General features: G+C 36.5%; 1 protein-coding gene across 2 annotated transcripts; it reads right to left on the bottom strand.

The window, feature by feature from the left end:
• Nucleotides 1–4,491: 4,491 nt before the first annotated feature.
• Nucleotides 4,492–10,334, bottom strand: ccdc92bb (coiled-coil domain containing 92Bb). 2 transcript variants are annotated; one of them, XM_048166056.1, is made up of 5 exons: nt 10,149–10,331; nt 8,272–8,434; nt 6,189–6,236; nt 5,776–6,122; nt 4,492–5,702 (listed from the first exon to the last, which is right to left on the bottom strand). In XM_048166056.1, exons 2-5 carry the CDS (start codon nt 8,399–8,401, stop codon nt 5,373–5,375), a joined length of 855 nt encoding a protein of 284 aa, XP_048022013.1. In that variant the 5' UTR covers nt 8,402–8,434; nt 10,149–10,331; the 3' UTR covers nt 4,492–5,372. The 2 variants fall into 2 exon arrangements, with proteins under 2 accessions (XP_048022013.1, XP_048022011.1); XM_048166054.1 differs by having other exon boundaries at nt 5,776–6,236; nt 10,149–10,334.
• Nucleotides 10,335–10,618: the final 284 nt, after the last annotated feature.

Below are 10,618 nucleotides of genomic sequence, written 5' to 3'. Positions count from 1 at the left end.
TAGCCCTAATCCATAACTAATACTTCATTGGATTAAAATATAGATTCAATATATTACACTTAGAAAAAAAAAAAAAAAAAAAAAAAAAAAAAAAATATATATATATATATATATATATATATATATATATATATATATATATATATATATATATATATATATACACAAACAGTGCAGTCCAAAAGTTTGGAACCACTAAGATTTTTAATGTTTTTAAAAGAAGTTTCGTCTGCTCACCAAGGCTACAGTTATTTAATTAAAAATACAGTAAAAAACAGTAATATTGTGAAATATTATTACAATTTAAAATAACTGTGTACTATTTAAATATATTTGACAAAGTAATTTATTCCTGTGATGCAAAGCTGAATTTTCAGCATCGTTACTCCAGTCTTCAGTGTCACATGATTCTTCAGAAATCATTCTAATATGCTGATTTGCTGCTATAATACAGCACCAGAAAAACAAAATGACTGCTGCTGTATTTAACACATGTATGGTAATGTGATTATTTTGTCAACAGCATAAGATTCCTTGATATATATATATATATATATTTTTCAGTTTTGTAGCCTTTTTCTCCATCTTTCAGAAAACTTTATAAAACATAATCTAACATATATACACTAAACAAAATTATAAACGCAACACTTTAGTTTTTGCCACCATTTTTCATGAGCTGAACTCGAAGATCTAAGACTTTTTCTATGTACACAAAAGGCCTATTTCTCTCAAATATTGTTCACAAATCTGTCTAAGTCTGTGTTAGTGAGCACTTCTCCTTAGCCGAGATAATCCATCCACCTCACTGGTGTGGCATATCAAGATGCTGATTAGACAGCATGATTATTGCACAGGTGTGCCTTAGGCTGGCCACAGGCCACTCTATAATGTGCAGTTTTATCACACAGCACAATGCCACAGATGTTGCAAATTTTGAGGGAGCTTGCAATCGGCATGCTGACTGCAGGAATGTCCACCAGAGCTGTTGCCCGTGAATTGAATGTTCATTTCTCTACCACAAGCCATCTCCAAAGGGGTTTCAGAGAATTTGGCAGTACATCCAACCGGCCTCACAACCGCAGACCACGTGTAACCACACCTGCCCAGGACCTCCACGATCACCTCCAAGATCGTCTGAGACCAGCCACCCGGACAGCTGCTGCAACAATCGGTTTGCATAACCAAAGAATTTCTGCACAAACTGTCAGAAACCGTCTCAGGGAAGCTCATCTGCATGCTCGTCGTACTCATCGGGATCTCGACCTGACTGCAGTTCGTTGTCGTAACCGACTTGAGTGGGCAAATGCTCACATTCGATGGCGTCTGGCACTTTGGAGAGGTGTTCTCTTCACGGATGAATCCCGGTTTTCACTGTACAGGGCAGATGGCAGACAGCGTGTATGGCGTCGTTGTGGATTGAGTGGCCCATGGTGGCGGTGGGGTTATGGTATGGGATGGCATTTTGAATGCACAGGGATACCTTGATGAGATCCTGAGGCCCATTGTTGTGCCATTCGTTCACGACCATCATCTCATGTTGCATCATGATAATGCACGGCCCCATGTTGCAAGGATCTGTACACAATTCCTGGAAGCTGAAAACATCCCAGTTCTTGCATGGCCAGCATAATCACCAGACATGTCACCCGTTGAGCATGTTTGGGTTCTAGATCGGCGAATACGACAGCGTGTTCCAGTTCCTGCCAATATCCAGCAACTTTGCACAGCCATTGAAGAGGTGTGGACCAACATTCCACAGTCCACAATCAACAACCTGATCAACTCTATGCGAAGGAGATGTGTTGCACTGCGTGAGGCAAATGGTGGTCACACCAGATACTGACTGGTTTTCGGAGTAAAACTGCACATTTTAGAGTGGACTTTTATTGTGGCCAGCCTAAGGCACACCTGTGCAATAATCATGCTGTCTAATCAGCAACTTGATATGCAACACCTGTGAGGTGGATGGATTATCTCGGCAAAGGAGAAGTGCTCACTAACACAGATTTAGACAGATTTGTGAACACTACTTGAGAGAAATAGGCCTTTTGTGTACATTGAAAAAGACTTAGATCTTTGAGTTCAGCTCATGAAAAATGGGGGCAAAAACAAAAGTGTTGCATTTATAATTTTGTTCAGTGTATTTATAAATAGGACAGATTGAACAAAATAACACCAAAATGAAAATGTTTGTATTATTTAATAAATAAACCATGATTCACTTCATACATTTTCAATACATCATAAAGCTCTTTTCCTATAGACCTTATTCACAGCAGCGCCATCTTTTTATTAGGAATGAAAGCGAGGTTGTGAGGGATAGACCTACATCTCTTCAGTAGGTTGTGCTGTTATTTAATGTGTTTTTGGATTGTTATACTGACGAAACACTGCAAAAATATCTTTCCAAGAAATTTCAGTAGACAAAAAACTCCAGACAACATGAGCTGTGGAAAATTGTAAGGGATCTAGGAGCTTTATACAGCTTTTTACAGCAGATGCCATTGAAAACATGACAAGTCTATCCCTTACAGCCTCGCTTTCATACCTGTTATAGCGCTACTCTGAATAAGGTCTATAGCGACAGAGAAAACAAAAACACAAAAGCAATATAATACACCTGTTTACCTCATCTGCCCTCCCTGTTCTTTTAAATTGTCTAATGTGATCAGAATAATTCACTTCGTTGACACAAATGATTACTGCATGGAAAGTAAATACTTGTTTATAGAGTGTTCTTGATTCAACAATGAAGACTAATTTTCCAAAATCTTCATATCCAGCCTTGTTCCGGAAGTAAAAATCCCATTCATTTTCTCCATAGGGGAATGGATTTTGAATGATAACTTTTAAAGACTAACCTACTGTGATCTGCAAGTTTGTTAAATGATGGTATATGCTTCTGTTGAAGCCACCAGTCTGCAATTTCAACACATTTTTTTAATAATTGTATTCAACAGCAGAATTCTAGGTGAAAAACTACATTACCCATGATTCTGCAGAGAAATTGACTGATCAGAGAAGAACACATGCGGCACACCCACTCCCATGAAACCCCACAAATGATGTAGAGTCAGCTTCCCTACACTTTCAAACTACTTAAATATTAACGCAATTAACGCAGCATCTGTTTTTACCATCATAATTTGGCTAGCATTACATTATATGATCACACTTTTATTCACGCAAATGCTTTTAAACCATTCAAGCGCCACAAGACAAACGAGAACACGCTGTCTGTGAATGTCGTGTCTATACAATAACACACAGAATTATGCCAAAATGCTTGTTTTGTCGAGTATCCTCATAAGAGCAGTCATAAATGAGTTAAATAAAGTCTTAAATTAACTTAGAGTTTTGAAAAAATATGATGCGCATCATAACAGAGAAAACTGTAGCTTTAATAAGTATTAATCTATATTTAATTTATAATTTATGCAGTGAAGACTGTACAGTGTTTGTTAACTTTATTCAATTTCTGTATATTTCCTACCTGTTACGACAGGTAGGAAGGCCACAGGTATATATGACATTTATTATTATGTGTTTATTTTATTAGTTTTTTATTTGTTTAGTTAACAGGGACATTGTACATTAATAAAACATTTCTGTAAATGCACCAGAATTATCCAAAGGCTATTTTTCTTCTGTAGTCCCTGGACAGAATGTTACAAGTCACCCTAGAAGTAAATATGTGGTTAAACATTTAATCAAATACATAACACAATTCATAAAACCATTAGCCTGACTTCGTCATACTCATATTCTAGGCAGAATGTGAGTCTGATACTGCTCCATTGCACTTGAATTATGGGGCGTGTCTTAACCGAACCAGTAAAAAAAACAAACTCTGCACTCAATTGGATAGACATACAACCAATCAGAGCAACGCAGTAAGTGACGTATGTTGAACTTGTACTTAAACTTTTGCCGAATCCCGTTGGAAGGACGGCAAACACATCTTTCCCATCGACAAATGCCTTGATTGCGGTTCTTTGTTCGTCTTTTAAAATTAATGCGCTGTCGATTTCTTTTATTACAGACGTGATAGCGGAATCTAAACATCTTACTTCTCCAGCTGCAGTCATCGTTGGTGAAAACCAATTCAACCCAAGCGCTCTTTGATGACGTGGGTGGTTACGTAACCGCAGATAGCCTGTCCATCATCGATTAAAGCCCGCCCTGGCAATTTGATTGGCTCGGCCTTCTGGGAGCCGAGCATAATTAAGGTGCGTTCACGCGGCCTTGTAATTCCTGTAGTTACAAGATTCTAGCTTGTAAAAAGCGTTCACGTCCTCATAGAGATCGTAGTTACAGCTTGTAAACTGGGAGTTTTCTGAAAGCTCCCAGATGTACCACGTGGCCACTATACCACCTGACCGCTGTAGATAAATTTAGGCGCTGATAGTGGTGCCATGGAAACGCATAATTCCCAGTCCAAGGACCAAAAGGACGTGAACAGCTCCGAATATAACGTCACGTGTTGTCATTTCAAGATACCGGTAAATACAAGGTGACGTGAACGCAGCATTACTCCACAATGGATCGAGTCCAGACCGAACTTCCCGTCCAAAAAATGTTGTGGGCGGGGTTCGGGCTGGCACCCAGGCTATAAAACCATCTATCGATAAAACAAATATGAAGATTGTTTTAAGTTAACTTAAATTAAGTTATTTTTTACAGCCTAATAAATGTTGAAATTGATATCTTTCAGTTATACTGTAATATTGAATGTCTATAATTAATGTTTTAAAAAAAACAATTTCATAGAGACATCAGTAGCAGTATAAGTATCAGTGATACTGGCCTTCATTCATAAAAAGATGCCATTAAAAAAAAAAAAATTAAAATACTGTCTTTAAGTTGTTTCTACATTAATTTGGAGAGTAACTCTGAAATTATTACAACATAAAAATATGAAAAACTCTGATGTTTATGCGATTAATTACAGAAATATGCGATTAATTAGTTAACTTCTTTTAATCGATTGACAGCACTAATTTGTATGCATAATATGCTAAATTCTATATACAGGTATATAATTAAAGTCTTTAAATCAATAGTCTTATGTTTCTCCATCATGTAATTTTGATTATGTCATTTGTAGTGCTTCATGGGATTGTAGTTCTTTCCCTCATTAAAGCTGTGAAGTACAGTCATGTACCTTTGTCTTTTTGTCAGATTTGTTCAGACTTTTTTGCTTCAAATAAAAATTTGTAATGTTGTGATTCGCATTGTAACCGGTTGGTTTGGTTCATGGCTCATAACTCCAAAACAAAGACTTTTAAATAATCCCTATAGGAAAAATGAATTGGAAAAATACCTCTGGGGCAAAGGCTGCTGAAAAAAGGGACGGGCACTGTTGCACTCTATAACTCTGTTGTCTCTGGTCCAATGTCTTCTCTCAGTGGTCGGTCCCTGAATCTACCTATTCGGGCTTCTGACATTCTTGAAAGGCCACCTTCACTCCAGTGACTTCCAAGTGACCTGTGCAAGGGGAGGAGCCTATGTCTGAAAGGATAAAGGAAAAGGGCGGGGTCAGGCATAGAGCGGGGCTCCTCGGGCCCAAGCACCCTTTCGCGGGGCACGCATTCTCTCACTCTCTCCGATCTCCGCATCCTTCCTGAAGCTCGGCTTTGACGTGTGCTTTCTGCCGTCACTGGAGATGTCCACGGAGAATTTGCAGTCCATTCTGATTCCTATGAACAGGTAAAAGAATGAGACTGTTTCGTGTGTCAGATTATGAGTAGACCCAGCAATAGTGCCTCCTACCTGCACGGCACCTCCTTCATCATCTTCTTCTTCGTCATCTTCCTCATAGTCTTCTGTCTGGTGATACAATCGAAAGTGTGCTGAATGGAGTTGGAAAGAGAGTTGAGCGGCCACATCGGTCTGCTTGCGGAGGTCACGACTCAGCGTCGTGATCTTATGACTGCGCCGTTTAAGCTCATCCAGGAACCGCCGCTCTTCATCTCGAAGTCGAACCTGTAGTGCACTTGCAAGTGCCCCTTTTTTCCGTAGCTCTGCCCGCAGCTCCACCATTGCACTTTCCTGCTCAGCCAAATGCTGCTCTGTCTCCAGTAATCGTGCCTGCAGCAGCTCTTCCTCCAACTCTATATCTATAGTAACACATAGTTTAGGGAACACGTGGAAATGGCTGAAATTTTGTGATATTTTATACTCACCTTCTCGGCTTCTTACTGGTGGTCTTTCACTTAGATCACAACTCAGCTCTGTAGAGACATACAGAGAGGTGGAAGTTAACAGACATGAGATTATCAACGTAAAGTTGAAGCCAAAGACCCCCAAACATGACAATTCCAATTCCTACAATTTCATCCATGAAAATGTGGGGAAAAAATAACTATTCCTAAAATTAAAGGGTTAGTTCACCCAAAAATGAAAATAATGTAATTTATTACTCACCCTCATGTCATTCTACATCCGTAAGTCCGTCGTTCATCTTCGGAACACAAATTAAGATATTTTTGATGAAATCCAATGGCTCAGTGAGGCCTCTATTCCTAGCAAGTTAATTTCAATGCCCGGAAAGCTACTAAAAACATATTTAAAACAGTTCATGTGAGTACAGTGGTTCAACTTTAATATTATAAAGTGACGAGAATACTTTTTGTGCACCAAAAAAACAAAATAATGACATTTCAACAATAATTAGTGATGGGCGATTTCAAAACACTGCTTCGAATCTTTAGTTTCGAATCAGTGGTTTGGATCGTGTGTCAAACTGCCAAACTGCTAAAATCACGTGACTTTGGCTCTCCGAACTGCTGATTCGAAACAAAAGATTCGAAGCAGTGTTTTGAAATCGGCCATCACTAATTATTGTTGAAAAGTTGTTATTTTCATTTTTTGGCGCACAAAAAGTATTCTTAATTTGTGTTCCGAAGATGAACAAAGGTCTTACGGGTGTAGAACAACATGAGGGTGAGTAATTAATGACAGAATTTTCTGGGTGAACTAACCCTTTAAATAATTAGCTTTTATATTTTCACTTTTGGATTTTATATTTTACACTAAAAATAAATGCTTAAGGTAAGATATTTTAATAATAAAAATATGATCTTAAACATATTTCATTAAAGTCTTATATATATTAGCTTTGAAAGCCCCTCAAAATACTGTAAAATACTGTTTTTACAAAAAATATTTTTAGAACTGTTGTGTTTACAGACAATTCCAAACAAAAACATCTGATTTAAGCATACATTAATTTTTTTAAATGAATGAAAAACTTCAAAAATGAAAATCCTGTCATCATTTAGTTACTCTCCCTCATGTAATTGCAAAATTGTATGAATTTTCTTCTTTTGTGATCCACCAAAGAAGGAAGGTCATACAGGTTTGGGACAACATGATGGTGAGTAAACAATGACATAATTTTCATTTTGGGGGTGAACTATCCCTTTAAAGGTTCACTCAAAAATGAAAATTCTGTCATCATTTACTCACCCATTTCTTTCTTCTGCTGAACACAAAAGAAAATATTTTGAAGAATGTCGGTAACCAAACAGTTGATGGGCCCCACTGATTCAACTTGATATTCAAAAATGTTTTTGATCTGCCTGCATTGACACCATTCTATGTGAAATGAACTGAGCTGGATGATGACATCACTGTTTTCTCCAGAGTTACTGTAAAGATAAATTAACTAAATTAATAACTAATTATTTTTACAATGGAATGAACCAATACTGAACTTACTTAAGCTGGACAATGACACCATTTTCTTCTAGAGCTGCTGTACAGCCAAAATTATTTTCCTGGTATAACTGCTTTGACACAATATGCATTAAATGTAAATAAATATGTAAATAAAGGTGACATGACTTCCATAGTATAGAAAAAAAAATACTAAGGAAGTCAGAGGGGCCCATCAACTGTTTGGTTACCAACATTCTTCAAAATATCTTCTTTTGTGTGCAGAAGAAAGAAATTCATTCAGGTTTGGAACAACTTAAGGGTGATGGCATAATTTTCATTTTGGGGTGAACTATCCCTTTAAGGCACTTTTTAAGATTATTAGACTAATATAATATTCTTTTTAAAGCTGTTTTGAAATAATATGTAAAGTGAAAAGTGCTTTACAAATAGAACTTACTTGACTATTTTGACTTAAAACTGTTTAATTTACAAAACTGCACTTTCTTAAAAAATCATAGTTAATAAATTGCAAAGTACTAAGTTTTATGATTTACATATCTGAGTTCAGAATGGAGAATCTATACAGTGAGCTTGAGGTTGACAGACCATTGCATCGTTTCTTCAGGTTGCGTATCTCTAGCCGTAGGCCGGTCAGGAGGATCCGATGTTCCTGCTGCAAAAATGCTACATTACGCTCAACACTCTCCACCTGTTGGGCAAGTGTGGATCTATCCATAGAATGCTCCCAGATGTTGGCAGTTAACAGCACCTTTTTGCAAAGAAAGTAAAAAATGTCAATACAAAGTAAACACATTTTCTGTGCTATAGGCCTAACCATTCATTTAAAGCCTGATGCACATCGGTTTCCATTAAGGCAGAATATCCTTTAGGCACTCTTCTCCAGCCACCAGTCTGAGGTGAGCTAGAGATGGTGAGGAGGAGGTGTGTTAAAATCAAGTCCCACCCTTTATTTTTTCTCATTCAAAATAGAGTGCAACAGGTTCCAGAACTATTTTTTCCCATTCATTTTTTCCAATAGGGACTTTTTAAAAACATTCTTCATAAAAAGTTATAAAGCATGAACCAAACCCAAAAGGTATGAGGTGAATCACATTATTACAAACAATTGATTTCAAACAGAAAATTATTTGAAAATCTGACAAAAAGCCAACTTAACGACAGTAATGAAGGAAAAAAACTACAATCACATGAAGCAGTGCAAAAATGAAAATTGAGAAATATAAAACTATTGATTTAAAGATCTTTGTATGTAGAAACTGTATTTTTAAGTTTATTGCAAAATATGTATATAATGCATACAAATATTAAATTAGTTTGAGAGTATATGGGAAACTGGCTCCACATCATTTGCAGTGCTTTTGAGTCTTCGTCATTTAGTTCTGTGGTGGACAGTTCTTTGCAGAACCATGGGTAATGTGGTTTTTCACAGAGGATTCCACTGTTGATTATTTAGAAAATATATTTAAAAAGTTAATTTATTTCAAAGTTGGTTAATGCAGGCTGACTATTGATTAACAACCATAGCTCACATTAGGTCTGTCTTTAAAGGTTTATAAGTTATTGTTTAAAATTAATTCCCCTGTGGAGAAAATTAATTGTATTTTTACTTCTGGAACCTGACTGTTGCACTTTGTTCTGTTGTACTGAGAATTATGTCACAATACCTAAGTAAAAACGTTTCTTTCGGTTCACATGAACTTTAACAATCTTCTGTTCAGTGAAATATTTTGTTTGACAAATGTGTGTATGTGCTATGTCTCTTTAAAATAAATGCAACTTAGATTAAGCTGTTTTAATACAGTGCAAAGATATAAATTTTTTAAGTGTGAATAAAGTGTCCAAATACTTTTTGTGGCCACTGTATGCACCAATAACATTTCAATCAATGGCTCCCTATTATTCTGGATCGTAAAATGGCTCTTATGTTGTAAACTGCAGCATCAGCAGATTTAAATCAGCATTATGTCATTGGTACATCCGGGAATTTCTGACCCAGGAAATACGTAACGACGATAGGCGTATGTAAACATCGCAATCTATAGTCTTTAAGGCGAACATTTGTTAGCAAACTAAGTATTTTTCTTCATAAAAAGCACACAATCCTCCCGTCGACGTCTTAATTAATCCGTTTGTATATTATATTTGCATTTTATGCCGTTTCCACGATTTCAACAATAACTACACACCCATCAACCTTCGCGCATTGATCCTTGGAATATGTCAGCAAATTATTATTAACTAAATAAATACAACGCACTGATTATTGACAGCTGATTCCGCTGAAACATATTATAATATCGTGAATGTTACGTTTTCATCACGGCGCTGACGATCTTGACTCTTCATTTAAACTACACATCCATCAATACGATGTTATAAAATCACTGCACCACGTTTCAAAGTCAGTCGTCTTAATGACCTAAACATGCAGATGGCACATCACGCTACTCAATGATACTTACGATTTGGCTGAGTAGATGAATGATGCAGGACACCTCCAGTGCAAAGCATCGCCACCAAAACAGTGCGTCAGGGACACGTAAGGGTTAGTTAGCAATCTGCCATATACATCCCTACATATCATTCATTTAGCCAGTGAAGGGACTACGAACGTTTGCTCAAAGTTGATATAACTACCAGGTTTAAAAATAATAATAATAATAATAATAATAATAATAATATTAAAGTTGATATAACTACCAGGTTTAAAAATAATAATAATAATATTAATAAATAATAATTAATAATACACACACACACACGTTTTGCACAAGATGCTATATTGTATAAAATGTTACTGTTAATAAGAGTTACTTTACCTCCAAATTCATTAATGGCACCAACTCTTCAGTTAGATTATTTATTTCATTGTGAAGCATTTAAATCAGCACAAAAACACAAGGATTCAGTTTTAGTTCTGCTAGTTTATTAT

The sequence above is a fragment of the Megalobrama amblycephala genome, linkage group LG18 (genome assembly GCF_018812025.1).
Source record: "Megalobrama amblycephala isolate DHTTF-2021 linkage group LG18, ASM1881202v1, whole genome shotgun sequence".
Classification (NCBI taxonomy): Eukaryota; Metazoa; Chordata; class Actinopteri; order Cypriniformes; family Xenocyprididae; genus Megalobrama; species Megalobrama amblycephala.
This window is presented reverse-complemented; position numbering and strand designations above follow the sequence as displayed.